General features: G+C 37.3%; 3 protein-coding genes across 12 annotated transcripts in view; 1 reads left to right on the forward strand and 2 right to left on the reverse strand.

Moving 5' to 3' along the window:
* LOC145500659 (gamma-aminobutyric acid type B receptor subunit 1-like) overlaps positions 1-12,103 on the reverse strand; it is a 67,359-nt gene extending 55,256 nt beyond the window's left edge. For 3 of the 10 annotated variants that reach the window (XM_081480184.1, XM_081480174.1, XM_081480178.1), the window contains exon 1: positions 11,174-12,103. The gene's annotated coding sequence lies outside the window, so the exon portion shown is untranslated. Of the gene's footprint in view, positions 1-149; positions 2,958-4,460; positions 5,814-5,835; positions 6,050-11,173 lie in introns of those variants that run through there. The other 7 variants (XM_081480175.1, XM_081480182.1, XM_081480180.1 and 4 more) reach the window with 4 other exon arrangements.
* A 427-nt stretch (positions 12,104-12,530) lies between these two features.
* Positions 12,531-18,536, reverse strand: part of LOC145499825 (histamine H2 receptor-like) — a 116,540-nt gene continuing 110,534 nt past the window's right edge. The window contains exon 3 of the transcript XR_014050994.1: positions 12,531-13,003. The gene's annotated coding sequence lies outside the window, so the exon portion shown is untranslated. The remainder of the gene's footprint in view (positions 13,004-18,536) is intronic.
* LOC145499475 (glyoxylate reductase/hydroxypyruvate reductase-like) overlaps positions 14,379-18,536 on the forward strand; it is a 16,243-nt gene continuing 12,085 nt past the window's right edge. The window contains exons 1-4 of the mRNA XM_081478991.1: positions 14,379-14,794; positions 16,511-16,641; positions 18,049-18,121; positions 18,494-18,536. The exon at positions 18,494-18,536 is cut by the window's right edge and continues 3 nt beyond it. Of these exons, the coding sequence (XP_081335117.1) occupies positions 14,634-14,794; positions 16,511-16,641; positions 18,049-18,121; positions 18,494-18,536 (408 nt within the window). The 5' untranslated portion in view covers positions 14,379-14,633. The remainder of the gene's footprint in view (positions 14,795-16,510; positions 16,642-18,048; positions 18,122-18,493) is intronic.

The raw sequence follows: 18,536 nt of genomic DNA on the forward strand, positions 1-18,536 counted from the left end.
TTCGTCGTTAAAAATGTTAGCAACTGTGGCACATAGTCCGGCTGTTAAAGCTTACTTCAATGCATTCGCATATATATAACTGAAAGTACTGGTCAATTTTATAAAGATGAGTCCTTCAAACCGGACACATCATAAGAGGTAATATCAACCTTTGTCTCGACTGGGACCACTTTCACAGGAAGACAATGTTCATCATGTTCGTAAAACCTTGAACTATTCTGGAGTAAATATTGGTTTAGTCACGTGACCATGTCTGGGATGCAAATGGCACTGGAGTGTATAATGAGCCCAAAAATCAAAATATGTGGGTTACAGTGATGCCATCGATGCTTTAAATTTATCTTAAGAGAATAAGTAGGGATTTCATCATAGATCTAATAAAAAAATGTGGCGAATGTTTAGCTTTTGAGGACGAATTTTTCGGCGAACAAATGTTTTGTACATCAGAGGAAAGAATTTTGTATACATCTGCCATGTTGGAGAGCTGTAACAGCTTGAGTGCACCAAGATGGCAACTACCACCTTGCAGAAAGATCTCAAACCACAGCGGCCTTTTCTAACAAATCTTTCTCTTTACTTCAATTTCTCATAATAAGGTTTGCTGTGCACAAGACACTACTGAAAGAAAATAAAGATTTGTGCCATTCGAAAAAAGCATGCTCAGTGGAAAAAAAACTCAATTCCCCAAAGAAAACCAATCTAGAGACATGAAAATTTATGAGCATTCTCCTTATTGAAACCGTCAGCGACAACTCTGTAGAGTACGTGGTAAGAGATGTTACAATTTTGATGACGTCAGATCCTCGCAAACTGCATGTTGTGGGTAGTGAGCGCAAAACAGAAATTTAAGAAGACCGTTCAGGTAAAATAGATATTAGCACGCATTATTATTTCAACGTATCAACAGCATCAAGCTGTTTACGTTAGCCCCTTTATATTAATTTGATAAACTGACTCCGCCCACAAATCAGTTGTTAGTTTTGTGTCAGCCTTCTCTCCTAGTGGTGAAATGCTGCTGAAGGTTCAGAACTGCATTATACCACTTATTATAGCCATCTTTCTCATGCGTCATTTTCAGCTCGCATGTCTGTCATGTTTATAGCGTGTGTGTAATTAACATGTGTTGATGAAATCCTATTATGATTCCATTTACTGAAAACTATTGAACAGTGCTTTCATGCGTTTAAGGGCCTTGATAGACATTTTGTAAGATCTTATGACCTCCCCTCCTCACTGATCAACAATTTTTACCCAGGCCCCTCGTAATCCAAAATTTGTGAACTGACCCCCTTCCGAAAATGATAACGCAAAATTGAACTTATCTGAAGCTAAACTTAATAATATCAAGGAGGCAGCGTGTCGGATTCGAAATCCAGCGGTCCGGGGTTCGAGTCCCGCTCTAACTACTACCTGTATTTGTTTCTAGGTAGCCTCGAGTTCAAATCCTCGGCCACGCTTGAAAATAGCCAACTGGTTTGCCTCCGGTCAGTTGGGATTCTTATCAACGTTATGTTCAATTTGAATTATTTGTTTCAGTTGTTTGCTCGGCCCAACTAGCACTTGTGCTATAAACATTGTCGAGGGTAAATAAAGGTTATACATAAAGGTTATATATCAAATGAAATTGCGGTTTTAAATGATATATAGAGGATATTACACGGCGGCGCGAAGATATGAATTTTATTTCCGAGTGGTAAAAACAATATTTTACGAACGAGCGCAACGCGTGAGTAACTATTGTTTGCTGTACAAGTTGTTTAATCAGCTCTTGAGTATGTAGAACCCTAGTGTGTGACCGTTCAAATGAAAGCTACTATGCAGCATTTTCATGGGGTACTAGCCTTGATGCTTTTCAAGTTGGTTCTAGCTTTTCAGTCTGTCACTATGGGTGAAACGTTTACGAGTGGACATTCGAACGACTGACGAAATCATTGGAGAAATACGAGTGATTAATTAGACCCCTAATTACAGTTCCTTTCGTTCTATATCTCGTCGAAACGGAACTCTCCAGTACATCACGTTGCCAGAAACAGTGTCAGAAATTTCTAATCTGTGTTCCTTGGTTTCCCCAACACCGAAGTGTTTATTAGCTGATTACTTATGCTATGTACAGACGAACACCTTTTACTTAAACAGAGACATCGTTTTCTTTTCTCACTCTCTCGTTGAACTGTGAACTTCTTAGTTGACTCACCGAAGTTTTTTCTTTCGCTCTACTAGCAGTAGTGTAGATTCTCAAAAAAAAAATCTTAGTTATATGTATTCGCTTTTAACGACAGAAGCACGTTTTGAAATCGGATTATCGCACCGATTGTATATTTATAACTAAGTTATTTGTGTACTTATATCGACTATACATACTAATCTTGACTGAAGCGAATTTTTCATCGTTTCGGCTGGCAACAATCAGCGTTTTACAGTACCAAAAGAAAACGATCATGTTTAGTTCAGTGGTTTATGTAAGTATAAAGGAGACAGGACAGGTAACGAAAGGGCCAACGATAAAATAAACGAGACATATAGTCTTACTTACTTAAAGCGAATTCCAGTGCCGCAACAAAAGCACTTGGTAATGAAGCAAGCGACTTGCAGCCCTTTTTTTCTTTTTAGCTTTATAGTTGTCATCCAAATATATCCCTTCCTTGCCAATGATTGTGGAAGTCTCTACGCAGATCAAATTATTCTGTGTAATTTTGGTAATTGGCGAAGCACTGACGTCGTGAAAGCTTAAGTCATTTGTTCTCAGCGGCGTGTTTATTTCAAAAGCCTGCGTCAGAGCGTACAAATAATGTTAGTGGATGGATTTAACCCTTTAAGCCTCAAGTTGAAAAAGTTGATTCTTCTCACTGACAGTCATACATTTCTTTTATTGTCAGATCTGAGAATTTGGTGTTACATCAAGACAATACTAATTGATGATTTTCTTAATTCTCGTCATCTTTCTGCTTGATAATTTGTTGGTATTCTAACCAGAAATTAGACTTTGATCACTCCTAAAATTAATTAAGGGTTAAGACCATGTCACGTGGGTCAAGTTTAATTAAAACAGAAGACCTGCAATAGATGTTCATTTGACATAATATCGACTGCCTCTGCGTGAAAATGTCAACATCAAAGAGATTTACTAGGTTGCTGTGCTCATCGTATATTAAGTAAGACAGACAAGGAATTAAAACGAGCTTTTTATGTCCAGATCATGCCAGACTACAAAATACGGAGACGCAAGGAAACGTGGTATGCTCTAGCAGCACGCTTACTTTCAACAGTGACGCTACTTCAAGTGTGTTTTGCCCTCATTAGTTTTGTAATAACGATGAGTCACTCTAGGCATATTAGAATTTTGGTAACCGAGGCAACATCCGATAAAACAAAACACGACAAGCTAAAAGCATTTTATGTGAGGTTCGTTTACAAATTGATAACACAAAAACTGCCATTAACGCGGTCGTTTATCGTTCATTACCTGACCCGCGTCACTACATCCGGAATCGACAATGTTATTATTGAAGTGACATATCTAAGACAACGCTCATTGTATGAAGAACTTAATTTAAAAAAAGTCCTGCTTCTTACATATATTGTAAAGTCAGTTTAACCTAATTGTTTCGGTTATAACGTATGGTAAATGTAAGTATTTATTTATTTATTTATTGTCTTGATGATTTTCTTCCTATCTTTGGAAGTAAACTAATATTTTGATGTTTGCGCGTTTTAATGTTGTGTATGAAAATTATTGGGACATAACTCCTTTGAGTTACGTTCACTGAAACTGCGGGCGATAGAAAGTGATACTTTCAGTTTTTACACGTAGAGCAAGTATTATTATAATAATTATTCCTATTGTTGTTTACCGTCCTTCATTAAATGAATTATTCACTGATATTTACATTACCTAATGCAGTATAGGATTATGGTCGTATAGACTAGAAAAATAAACTAATTTTTCCTAATTATAAACAGCAAGTTTAAGATCTTTACGTTTACTGGTAACAATCCAAAAATTCGTCATAGTTAGTCAGTCGATAGCAGCATATCTGTAACTGAGCCGCTTCCACTAGTATGGTGTGATAGCTTCACGAAGAATTGATACTCTTTACAACGAAAAACCACTAACTGCTTCTACTACTTTCAATATGGCTTAATATATCGGAAATCACCATCTAAATTCGATAGCCTGAAGCAAATTCTAAAAGCGTAAGGGTTGCCCTCAGGAACCGAACTCTTTTGCCCGAGATATAGTTTATTATAACTCCGGCAAATTGCCCGACCTACAGAATTATACGAAAACCCAACGGAAGAAAATTTAAACTAAGATACATAGGCTGTAAATATATTCAGTTAAAGAAAAATTCGCATTCTGACATATACTTGCGAAGGAAACCACTCCCGAATATATATGCCCTCTCGCTTAGTAAACCTGAAAATCTTCCCGTTAACTAACAGTTTTTAGGATGCCTTACCAAAATGGCGTCAATTGGTACTTTCGACAAAATAGAACTGCATTTTATCATCTCCAGGCAGCTGTCTCATAAACAACCAGCGTCTTCTTTTTAATTCAATTTCAAACGCCTTCAGAATGACGAATTTTCGAAAGGTGATTGGGAACGGAATCAGAAAAACCTCAAAGAGATTCAAATTCAACGAGCAGCTGAAAATGCCAGCATAATTCCCTCGCTTTTTGGCGGGAATTGATAAACTAAAAGCAATATTCTTGCCGCGGTCAACAACCTAGGTAAATAAACGGTATCTCAACGTGAAACGAGATATCTCGAAGTAAAACCATCCATGCTCCTCATTTATTTAAGTGTCACGTCAATTGCTATGTTTTAAGCTGTAAAATATGCTTTTAGCAGTTCTGCAGTTGGCGTGATGTTCTCGAGAACTTAAAACACGTCTTTCCACCAAACGTTTCGTCGCAATATGTTTTGTTCAATAATGCATATACTGTTATTGAAATGATAATGAGAAATATTGGGTGAGAGACGCGAAAATAAAGCAATCGCAATGTGATTTCAACGAACTGTTTTAAAGTGCAATAAAGCAATGGTGTTAATGGAAAGAAAATTATTTTTGCGGGTAACTATGAGTAAAAGTTTGAGTCTTACATTCCGGGAATTCCGTAAAAATAGCCGACCTTGTAAAGCGTCTGCCCAGTTATACCAGGATACTATTTTACCTTATTGCAATATTCCTGTTACAAAATCATATTTTACACCTCTTGTTAAAAATTTTCCATATCCTGTTTTTCGATTTCGCTGTAAAGATTTTTGAGCCTAATTCATTTTAGGTAGGAAGAAGCATTAATTCTCGCAACATGTCGTATGGATGGCTGATCAATTTTGGGAAGGAGTTTCGATTTGTGTCAGTCTTTGCTCAAATGGATCTTAGTAATACCGAAAAATACATGACTTCCACCACAAAGCTTTTTATTTGCTGGAAAAAAAAAATCTTTTTTCTCACGGTAGGAAGTTAGTTGGCTAACACGAAGTGAACCTATAGACGGATTTTGAGTGACAGTTTAATATGATTGCTTCAGCTTCGCGGGTGACGTTTGCCGTGCTTTGTATCAATAATAATTCGCAGAATGTCCGACGCAAAAATTGTTTATGTCGTTACTTTCGAGAAAATATTTAGCTGAAAAAGTCGAGAGATAACACAGAAGCAATTGTGTACGAAGGGTGAAAAAACTCTGAGAGCAAAAGGATTAATTTTTCACAATTTGAAGAAGCAAAAAAGAAAATATGTAAATTTCAGATCGAGTTTTCTTCTCCAACAAACGCCAACAACGCTTAAGAGCCAAATAGTATAAACATCAAAATAATAAGCTCAAAATACCTCAAATGGAATCCGCAACGGCTGTTCCTATTTGGATGAGGAAATTTCAAAGGAATTGTCGCTGTAAAATGTAAGTAAAATAATCAAGCGGACTATGATGTAGCGATTCTGTGTCCAGCCTAGCAACAGGATATGTAATTTTCGATAAATGGATAAATGACACCACATTTGAGCCAAGTCTTCACGAAGGAGGCGTGGTTTAACTAAGTTTAATTTCCCGAGCGGTAAGACAAAGTCTGTATATTAACAGTGTGTTCTCGGCGTTTTTTCAATAAAATGATTTATCAGTTTTTAGAGAAATCTTGTTTAGAGGAGTAATCAAGTGCGGATTGTATGACCTCAATGTGGATGTACCTGTGCAACTAAATACAGGAGATTTAAAATGGAAATCTTATTAACAGTATTAAGATTCGGTGTTTTCAGGACTACTTAGTGTCGCGAATTACAAAATAGTGCCTCCATTTGAATAGAACCTTGAATGCGTCTGTATAGAACATGCAAAATTTGAACGAACTGAAAAATAATGTGCTGCGAAAACATAGCCCGAAAAAAGTATTATAAAAGATGATGATCAAAACGCATGAAAAGTGCCAAATACAAAATCCAATTAGATAATTTGACAGTCTTTTATCGGAAATCATGCGTACTTTTCAACAATAAAAACAAACGTATTTGGAGAAAAAATTCACATTTTTTATAGTAGCATTGACACATTTTGCTACTTGATCACTAACCTGGAACAATCATCATCTTATTTAGGTCACTTGATGTTCAAGATCGACTCCAAAAATCTCCATAGTATTTCTCGCTATATTTGAATAATTCATGTTAAGTTATAAAAAGCTATAGAAATAAAGAATTACTCAGGAGTCAAGTTTACCAAAAACAAACACAATCTTGTGAAATGAATTATTAAATTCAACAATTTAAGCCGGCAGTTCAAACTACAAATTTCCAGTACTACGAGGAGGTTTAGCAAAGTTTTATTTGGGCCCTAATAAGAATAAATTAGGATAATATATTTTACACCGGGAAATTTGTGTAATTAAGATTAGGCTCCCTAAGAGAACTCCCATTAAACTAAGTCTTCAATGAAATCGAGATAATCGGTAAACCAGCCTTTCTTGAAAAGTTTGACCAGCGTCTAGACATTCAATTGAGAGCTTAATCAAAGAGAGTGGCGCTTTTTGACTTCTTGAAACTTCGACTCTCGGATGAAGTGTCATCTGTGATCTTCTTTGTCCGGATAATCGTTACGGCTTACCTAATAAGAAGGGCTGAAATCATATGTTGTGCGTTGCTCCATGTTTTGAAATGGCTCTATTTGGAAAGAAATTCATTGGTCGCGGTTGCGCCATGTTTAAAAATGGCTTTATCTTAAGAAAAACCGACAAAGTACGAAATATGTGATGTAGTAATTTTTAGGCGGCATTTTATCAATATAACAGGTGTATAATGCAAATAAAGCATTCTATATTCAATTATAAACTCCATGTCATAGTTCAGGAGTAGGTGCAGTGAGAGATAAGTAAATATATTGTAGATATTAATTGTACTACTGAGGACTGTCACCTTATTTTCAAAGAGCACTAAGCCGATTATACGTCTGTGTAAGCTTCTTCTCGCTTCAAGCTGGCGGTGTAGACCATTTACTAAGTAGATGGCCACCTCACTACTACTTCACGAGGTGAATTTGAATTCCCTTTTCCGAATTTATTTTAGATATAACTATCCTAGCTTCAAAATATATAATTAGTATATCACTACATACGATTGCTAAAAAATTAAAAAAATATATTTAAAAGCAGGATTACCTAAGCTTGAAATTTTCCAAATGACGCTTTTTATTTTACAGAAAAGACATCATCGCAGCTTTCTTAGATTATGACCATGAAACTAGGGTATGTTCTCGAATAAAAAGTGAGGTTTTTGACCGCCTGACGTGAACGGCATTGCCATTTTGGCTGAATTTATAATTAAATGTTTTTCTTTCTCTTTGTGCCGCAGTTTAAGGGTTATTCCGTATCTTATACTGCAATAATATTGGCTGTCTTTAATTATCAGTGAAAGCGGAACAGATGTAAATCTTGTTTCACCGGTTATTAGGTTCAGCTTCGCTTCCGTCGAAATTCATTAATGTTATAGCTCTTTAATGAGCTAAGGGAAAGTACATTTTCGAGACCATTCTATGTCGCTTCCATGAGACGTTGAAAATGAAGCCTGATTAAGAGAATATCCTGCTTAAATACAATTTACCTGGTGTTAATTCTAACAGATTTTTTTTTTTTTTTTTTTTTTTACATTTGTGGATTTTAGATAATTTCTTAGCTGTGTTTCAAATTATTTCCTATGTACTCTTGATGTTGACGTTAATTGTCACACCGAAAACATCTCGCGAGAGTCCTATTTTCGTCTACATTCTGTATAAATGGCAAAATACGATTTTCTATTTGCAAGTTGAGAAATAAAGTCAGGGGAAGAAAGTGCTCTTGGGTATGACTGAAATTTTACGCTGGCCGTTGTTGAACTGAACGAAAAACATCGGAGCCCGCACATAAATGTCCCTGTTGGAGTAAAAACCATGTTTGAACAATAAAAGAGCTTAAGTTCTCAAATTTTACAACCTCCTACTAGGGAAGGTACCGACGAAGCTTAAGCTCTACCCTAAAAAAAGGATTTGAAAACCTGGCTTAAAACTTACCTCTAAACCGAACGAGCGTAACTGACGTAATACGAAAATCTTGAACTTTTAAGTTACCCTGCTAGCTTGCTAGAATTTTATATTAAATGCAAGCCATTGACCAGAATAAAAAGTAAATGCGTTGGCAATGTAACAAAAGCTAAACAAATTATAGCTTAGTCTCCCGTTGTTTATTTTCACTTAGTTGCTACAAAAATCGAGTGCTATCATCGTGATTTCTAATGTGAGTGCATTTTCAGAAAATACCATTGACTCACAACCCGATGGTTTGATGCTAATTTGTAAGATTTTGTTGCTATTTGCCACAATGTCAAGAAATATTTAGAGGTAAATAAAAAAAGGTGGATGTCTAAGAAAAGGGCCACAAAAGTTGCGAAAAAAAAAAAAAAAAAAACAGCAGCGCACTGCGCGGGAGAGGAAATATAACCTGCTTTTCACATTGTCTAAAACTATTTTCATTGGTCCTGCGTTTACGCAGACCAAATTAGATCTTCTCGCTTGGTGCGCGTGCAAAATGGAACAGTTTGCCGCCCTAACACAAAACACCTGTCCAGTCCTGTTAGCGCGCTACACTCACATTATTTGAATTTTTAGCTGACTTTTGAGGAAAATAATTTTAATAAAACTAGCACAGTCGTCGAACCGGCGCATATTCGAAATATTTAGTTTACTTTATAGCGTTTGAAGACGTGTTTTGATAAAGTTTCCCAAAAATAAGGACGACAGAACTGTCATGAAATATTAATTCTCATTTCGTGACTCTGTTTAGTGAGGATGAAAACAAAGGGAATGCTAATTATATCCTTGCGATGTTTAACTATGGAAATTGAAGAAATAGCTTTGTTTTTTTTTTAAATCACGAATAGCTTTTGGGTGCATCAAAGTAGAAGTGAATACTGAACAAGTACGGGATAGAAAAGGAATTCACTGAAATAAAATTGAGGGTAAACATTGTTTCCACCGACATTTTTTTCAGCGAAAGTTTTCATTCGTTAGGTGTTTTACAAACACCAGCCCATTTGTCAACGTTTTACTGAGCATTACTTCTCTCTCGCAATATGTCTTATTGCCAAACTTTGCAGTCTTAACCAAGTTTAATTTTAGTTGAATAATGCGTTGCAGGACAATCTTTGCGGGATTCATTTGGTGGGTAAACAACACGTAGGTAAAATCTGGTTTCTTCTTGCCTTGCCACACGCAAACCTCGATTAATTATGAACCATTTCACTTAATAGTGTAAAATCCTGCCTATTCTTCCTGCCGTTGATGATGAATTCGCAAACGATCTCGATTCCAAAATCTCCAAAATTTGGGATTTTCACGCTGTTGTTATTGGTGCGTCTTGGCCGGTGCCGTGTTGTGGTCGTTTAACTTTGCCTACTCATTTGCAAGTCGGAAAGGCAAGTATAAGCCATGAGCCGAACAGAGCAGGATCCTGCTTCGAATTTGAAAATTTCCGACGCAAGTAAGTTTATTGATTCATCACCATAGGTGGTAAGGAAATAATGTGCCGGGTTGAAAATTGACTGAACGCTCCTTTATCAGTTCAACTAATTTCAACTGCTTGCAGATATGTTATCTTATTTTTTCTCCTTTTGAGGACGCAGGATGTCAGGAACGAAGACTTGGCGATTATAGGATACACATTAATAGCTGTGACTAAATTTGGCGTTGATAGTACCTCAAATAAGCATAGAACATCTGATTGATTACTCAAGCAAATATGTCACTTGCTTAGTGGACAATACGGCTTCTCTCCTGCACTTTTCGAGCTGCTTGTTCATATTCGGTTAGGCCACAGTTAGCAGTAAATTTTCCTCTCAATATTGAAATGGGGCAAGAAGATCAGACATAGGTTCCGTTAAACAAGTGTTTAAACAATTCGGAGATTACGTTCAAGATTGCACTGAATTTTACCAAAAATAAAGTAAGTAAAGCCTATTTCTGTGATCGTCCCGAGTCTGTCGTGTTTCCAGTTTTCGGTTCCCAAGCTAGAAATACGCGTCTCAACCTTTAAAAAGAGGTTAACTGAGTATCGGTCATTGTGCAATGTCGACGACAGAATATGCCTTTTCCACACTTGTTTTGACCATATTGATGAGTCATTAATACACGACATGTGTTCAATTCACTGAATAATATATACTGAATCTTGAGAGTCTTCTACAGAAACTTGATGTGAAACTGGAACTTTCCTACATTCTTTTTAGATCTTGAGTATATTGTATGAAAAGACTTCTATGTCCCAGCCAGTTCCTTTCTGGGTAAATTTGGATGAAGTCTTTATTTTTTTCTTATTTCTTTTTTTATATCAATGTGCCAAATGGCGATTCTCCCACACCATCTGCAACATTTATTGACTCGTTTGCAAGTCGCATGCATGTCACTAGACTTAGCTGTTTGAAAGTGGTATACTTTTGCCCAGCCCAAGACAAAAACAAAAAAATCATATTTCTTTCAACTACATCGTCAATGGCAGGGAATATTCCTCTCTATTCACTTTGCAAATGTTTGAAACTCGATGACGTTTCCAGGCGACCAACTCCGTTAAATCGTCTCCCAAACTCTACGTCAATAAAGCTCAGTTAACTGAGCTTATAATTAGCATAAAAAGCGATAAATGTGAAGTCTTTTTACCTTTTCAGGCTATTCAGGTCGTCGTTTTTCTCAATTCATGAAGCAAAGGTCGATTACAAGGCTTACAGGGCGGTGAGGTTTAAACAACGAAGAGGCGAACAGTATTCAATTTACAGCCGTTGACTGGAAGCGTGGGCTTGACTTCTTATTTCTCTGCGTGGGGTGGAGGAAAGTCTTCTGGTTGTTATATTCAGGCCTGCTTATAATTAAAAGATGTCACGTCATTTAGTTTGTCACCAAACCAGACTCGTTTTCGAGGGGGGCCTGAAACCTACCTTGAGGAGTGACGTCACCGAATAGCCACTGCCCTGGTGATCGCTCCAGGCTTCCTGACCCGCCGCGTTGGATCACATTGACCTGTAAATCCCAAAATTTGATCCTTTATGCCAAGAAATGTACCAAGATGTATCATGCAAGTATATAAACAAGAATATACGTGTATAGCATTGTTTACAAGAAAGTTGGATAAACTGGCGTTGTACTAAGGATAGTTTACCACTTGCAAGTTGTCTGTTATATTCCCTGATATACTGTTACACATGACTGTTGTAACATTTGCGACCTAATTTGGAAGCTAGTTTCCCCGCCTTAGGTACGACTGGTATACTGCCCGAACCCCTCCTATTTCAGTTATAATCCCATCTTTATTAACACTTCTGTCCGCTACCACCCACTTGGTAAAATTTTAAACTCCTCTGGATGATCGGGGATTCGGAAGAGAAAGGGGATTCGGAATCGAGCTCTAAGTACCAAGGGAAACATGCTAACTGCTTTCCACAGAACATTGTACAACATAAAATAGAATTGCAGGAAGTATATAAAGTATTGCCAGGGAGAATGGGAACAAAATGTTAAATCACAAAGAATAAATATGAGCTTCTCAATTCTCTATCTTCTGTTGTGTTTATTTGTCCCAGTTTCCAATAAATACTTCTAGTTACTAGAGCGAATTTCAATTGAGTGTAGAAAGTAATTAGACAATTACTTTGGTTTTGGTTTTGGTTTTACCACAGTTTTAGATTGGCTGCGTAGTTTAATTGGTAAGTAATTAGTTTGGTTTTGGTTTTACGACACTCCATTGAAAACCGTTCTATCAAGTAACGGTGATCTTGTTCCTACAAACCATGGATTTTAGGTCAGCGATAGCGTACCTTATTTGATAATTCAGAAATTATGTAAAGCCTTACCAGCTCATTTTGAAAAACTTTCTTTCTCCGTTTGTTAACTTACCCATTTAAAACAATCAGAAAACTCCTTCGAAAATGTGTAAATCAAAGGCCACTAAAGAAAACATGGATTTTGCGAAATAATTTATTAAATTGCGTCCCGTTTGCCGAGCAAACGGAGTTGTGTTTGTAGCACTGTAGTATTTTGGCGGGTTTGTCGAGACCAAATATTGTCATACCGGTCGCCGAAGCATTCTAGATTTTAATTAACAAATAAAGAAGCCCCGACTGTGCTCTGTTCTGTTGTAAAGCACGCAGGAAGCGGTAGAGCACGAAAGAAGTGTAGGGGAAAACACGAGACGTAGTCGAGTGTTTTTTCCTACTTCTTGAGTGCTCTACCGCTTCCTAAGTGCTTTACAAGAGAACAGAGCACAGTCGAGGCTTCTTTATTTGTTTTATGATAAAGAATCAGATAATTTCTCCGCGCATTCGGCTGAATTTTCAAACCAAGCTTTATTTTCCAAACGAGCAAAAGTGGCGTCAGCCGTGCACTGTTCTCTGATAAAGCACGCTAAAATAAGCCAATCACAATCCTTGTTAGAATTGTTCAAATAATTTGATTGGCTAACGAAGCGACAGCTGTCAATCACAAACTGGACTTCAGCTAAGCTTTCAGTTTCGAGAAGTTTGAGCGGCTTTCGAGAGAAGAACGATGCCTTCAAAATTCGCTTTTAAGTTAATTTTTAAATACGGATCTCAAGGCAGGTAAAGGTTTATAGTCCAGAGGAATCCGGCCGTATTGTGGCCCATGAAAACGAGCACTTTTCCAGTGGAAATTACGAAACGCGGAGCTCAAAGCTTGTGGATGAAAGTGCGAAATGCCGGGTTGAATTTGAAAGGAGCTACAGTTATTTACGGCTTGTAGCCGCATGCAGCAAGATTGCCCGAACTAGCGTAAAAGTTAGAAAGACTTAACGGCTCCCACTGATTCTACTTCGAGCACAGAAGAGAATATCAGAACAAGTTTTGCACTGACCACTCGTCGGTTTGCTTCGCTGAGATGACCGGAGAACGAGCGTTACTACACTGCATGTAAGTGTTGTTTGAGCAAATGAGCATTTTTAATTGTAAATTTACAAAAATAAAGCTTCTCATCATAAACAGAGACAGTTCAATTGTTTTCTGTCGTTGTTTTACTTCTTAGTATAATTTCTGCCTTCGTAACAAAATTAATGTCTTTATCGAAGCACTGTTTAGGTTGAGAATTTGTGTATTTCGCTACAGCTGTACATGTTTTGTCGGCGGGAATCTAGCAAAACTTGTTATTTTAGTACAGTTTTAACACTACTGTTGCTAACAATGGTCTCTGTGAGCCATATTTACTGCAGAAAAATAGCTCGCTTCCAGTGCGTTTGTCTGAGTCACAGGGGATGTTTAATTTGGGTCAAATCTGTCAAAATTCCGAAGCAAAAATTTGGAAGCCAACTTACCGTCATCAACCCGTGCTCTGTTCTCTGATAAAGCACGCTGTTTCAGCCAATCAGAGCGCGCGTTATATGGAAACTGGATTATAAAACACAATTAAATATTGGCCGGACTGATTTAGTTTAATTTCTTTACTAAGGCCCACAATATTTCTCTCGATTCAAACTGTGTCAAGTGCATTCGCCCCTGTCGATGTGATTTCTTCTTGCAAAGGATATTCGGCTTTCGTTGACTGGTTATTGTTTGAAAATAAGCCCTTTGTCTTATACATGTAAATGTGTCTTACCTTTCATGTTCTTTTTCCTTACCCCTGTAAGCGAATTCGTGGAAATGACGTCAAATTTTCAACCGACTCCATCAAACTTTTTGCAGTTTTTTCAGCTGTCCTGAGACGCGTGTGGCATCTCGGTGGCCGCGTTTTTGGCGCGAAAACTCGGCTCGCTGGTCACGTGACGTTTTTCAACTGCAAAGTTCCCGACTGAAATTGTTGAATCGTGGAATTTTATTCCGTATTGAAGGTATGAAAATTTAATTTGACGTATTGATGGAGAAAAAGGTTGCAAAGCTTGCAAATCTATCACTTAGTGGTAAAATATCTGGTTCGTAGATTAGGAATCATCTGTCATTGTTTGGTTCCCAGTATCTTACCATTCGCATTCTGCTCGGCCAAGGAACGCCTGGCTGTTATCTCACAAATATCAGATCATCATTTTTCGGGTGGGTATACTGTCTTTCACGTTTGATCGCCTCCCGTTTGGAACCACGAGCTTCTTTCCTCCGTTTCGTTAATTCTCTGTTCTTGTTTTGCTATGTCTCACGTACCTTTTGTTCGGCTGTGTCGTGGTTCTGTTGGCAGACAACTTGTAAAACCTATTGTTACGCGCAATATGGCGAGCGCACGGATAAACAAAGTACTGGTCACTCGTTCAGTTCCACAAGCTGCTATTGAAATTATAAAGTCCTCTCAGAGGTACGTCTTAGATATATTTTTGTTATTCCTTGTTAAATAATGCGATTAGGCCGGTGTAATTCTTGAAAATCGTTTTGTGTTAGTAAGGGCTTCAAGTAAAAGAACTTCCATGTACACGTGTACAGAATTTCGCCAGGTTTTGGGCCTTTTGTTCTTGTAGACGATATGTTTTGTTGTTTACGTTTACAAATAAAGTAAAAACAACTCTCTCTAATTATATATTCCTGATTCTTCTTCCGTATTCTCAGTTACTGACTCTCTTGTTGTTGACGCCGATGTTTTGAGTTTACATTTCATATTGCGGAATATTGGCAAATTAGCTGGTCGATTTAACCTAGTTCATTTCCCCTTTTTACGGGGCGCCATATGGGTAGCAGTATTTTTTTATTTTTATTTCTTTGCCAAGAGCGGTTTGGCACGAGTTCAGAAAAAGAGGAAGAATGAATAAAGCCCCTCCCCCACCCCACCCCCTTTTTTCTTCACAACCAAAACAACAACTGCCATACTTGCCAGACAAGTGCTTTTTTATCATACCAATTTCGGTACAAATCTGCATACAGTATTCAAAGGCTTTGGGTGAAATATTAATGGTGCTTAGACTGAAAACATTAATTAAATACCATAAAATCCCGTGTTAAAGTCCCCCTGGTTATAAGCCCCCCCTGATAGGAGCCCTTCTATTTGCTAACAAAGATATTATTCCAGGTATAACCCCCCCCCCGGATATAAGCTCATCTAATGTCTAAGTGCATTCCTTTTGCATTTCTTTACAAACATCAAAATATTTAATCGAAAGTTATAGTCTAATAGGGTAATAGCTGGGTAATAATAGGGTTACAGGGTAATAGCTGGGTAATAAGAGGGTGATAGGATAATAGCTCTAAATGTAACAATCAATGTTAGTTTAAATTCGTTTCTCAGATACATTTTATCTCATCATTCTGAAACATTTTTTTATTCTGCTTATATGCCCCCTTCGATATAAGTCCTCGCTTATAAGCCAACCCAAAACCCCTTATGAAGTTATGTAAGCCCAGGACTTTAACATGGAATTTAATAGTATGTCACTGCAAATACTGTATGTAATACAGCAAAAAAAAAAAAAAAAAAATCCAGCAAATACCAGAATTTCATAGTTTAAAAGCTGCATAGCATTTTCCCTAGGTTTAAAATTACTGAAATACAGCATGAAAAATTGTCAATTACCGTTGTACTGCTAACTCTAAGTCACCCTAATTAATCCCCCCTCCAGACACGATTGAAATAAATCTGAGAGTGCTTAGCAGAGGATAGTATGATAAATTATATTAGCAGAGTTGACAGGTATGTAATGTAGTTCAAGATAAATTTTTAGGTCAAAATGATTTTGAACTAGTTTGAATTATTTTGTCCTTTGATTTAGATTTTTAACTATCAAAAGACAAAAATAAATAAATAAATAAATAATACAAATTCCACAAAAATGCAAATACAAACCAAACCAGTTTGAAATTTTAACCTATAATTCATTTTCAACTACAGCATATGCCTTGGTAGTTTTAACTTTTTTGTAATGCTATGCTATTCGAGAGCGCAAACAAGAGGTAATAAAGACGACAAACAGTCTTTATAAGAACAACAACTCCATGTTTAATTCAGCACGGCAAGCGCATGGTCCGAGAGTCATGTGACTACGCATGACGTCACATTTTAAAAATCCTTTGTTTTTGTCATAAGCTGTGATTTGGATCACTGGGACTCAGAGGATCCAATTCCAAGAGACGAACTTCTAAAGCGAGTTGCTGGTCTTGATGGTCTTTATTGCCTCCTCACAGAGAAAATAGATTCTGAGTTACTGGATGCTGCTGGTGAGTACTCACAGCATAGTTAATACAGGGGAATGGTTATGAAGCCCGGCAAACAGCAAAGGAGCAAACAAAGATGCCAAGATTTATGTTGAATGGTACACGACCGTGCACAATTTTTTATTTTGCATTCATGCACTATGCATGAGTTACGTAATCAAAACATTTCTATTCGTCAGTTCCTCGGTCAGTGGTAAACAACTATTGTGTTCTGCGCACGGTCAAGGCCAAAAAAGGGAACAAAAACATATATAGAGGATATTACACGGTGGCAAGAAGATATGAATTTTATGTTCGAGTGGTAAGAACAATATCTCACTCGTTCGCTTCGCTCACTCGTGAGATATTGTTCTTGCCACGAGAACATAAAATTCATATCTTCGAGCCAACGTGTAATGTTCTTTTTATTATATGGAGAAACCAATTCAACAAAAGCAAAGGGCGGGAATCGTGACTTCATTGAACGATACGACACTCACAAAGGTGACATACGGAAAATATGCCACTCAGGTCCCGGATGAAGTGGCGTATGGAATCTACGAGTGGTTTAGTTCCCAGTAAAACACTCTTCTCCATATAATAAAATGGGATATTACAAGAGGCAGGAAAACATATAAAAAGAAGTACTTATTATTTTAGAATTGTCACTTCTTAGGGGTTTAATGAACTCGCACTTCATCCAGAAAACAAGATTCTGATCCCGATTAAGAAATAAAAATGTCAGACACTTTTATGTGAAAATCTTCCTTGGGTTTCAAAGTCGACAAAATTCCATATATTTATGGTTGTTCTCAATGTGCTCCTCCCCCTGAAGAAAGATGGTGGCAGAAACCATGAAATGCCCCATCCTCCTCTGTGACTGTCATGTCTGGTGCAGGGTTCGTACGGGTCATGGAAAACCTGGAAAGTCATGGAAAAGCAATATACTTTCTGAGAATAAAAAGGCAAAATGCAGATGAGTCAGAAAAGCGGTTTTAATTCCAGTAAAAAAAAGAAAACACAAGCACCATTCTGTGCATCATAATATGGGAAAATACCTTAAATAATGGATTGTTTTGACAATACATTGAGGACAAGTTCTTACATGTAACACATGTAATAGAAAACTCGGAAAGGTCGTGGAAAATCCTGAAATTTTTAAAGCTCAAAAGAGTACAAACCTTGCCAGTGAGATAATTCAAGAGACTGAGTGGTAGACCATTTCATTTCCAGCCAAGTCCTACAGTGTATGACTATTGTATTCTGTTCTAGAGAGTCTACCATCGGCGTGGTAAGAATCAACAAGAGATATTGGGATAATAGCGTCACGGAAGACCACTGAGTTAATTACGATGTGTGCTTGAGATAAAATTGATTTTCTTTATTGATGACTTTCCTCTGTCTGTCTCTTTTGTATAAACTCCATTACAGGTCCTCAGCTTAAAGTTGTCAGCACAATGTCAGTTGGTTATGACCACATCAGTTTACCAGAAACCTCAAAAAGGTGACAATTTGCATACTACACAGTACATACTTTAGGGATGTTAGGGATGTTGCATGCTGGATCAAAAAGCCAGGCTTGGGCCTGGGTTGTATTATCATTGTGTTGTGTTTCTGGGCAAGACACTGCACTCTTACAGAGCCTCATGTCATGAATAAAAAAAAACCCAAGCCAAATTGTGTTACTTGGGTCTCTACTGAAAATGTCTCTTCTGACAGGTTGCTTGGAAACCTGACAGAGAAGAGGCAATATCCTGTAATGGAGAAGTGTCCCATGCAGTGGAGAAATAATACCCTTATTATGTCCCTTCATAATCTGTTTTAAAGCTTTTTTCCAAGTAATTCTTTTGCATATGTTTTTCTTATTTACATGTAGGGGCATTGCTGTTGGCCACACTCCAGGGGTGCTGACAGATGCC

Source organism: Orbicella franksi, chromosome 10 (genome assembly GCF_964199315.1).
Source record: "Orbicella franksi chromosome 10, jaOrbFran1.1, whole genome shotgun sequence".
In the NCBI taxonomy this organism is placed as follows: domain Eukaryota; kingdom Metazoa; phylum Cnidaria; class Anthozoa; order Scleractinia; family Merulinidae; genus Orbicella; species Orbicella franksi.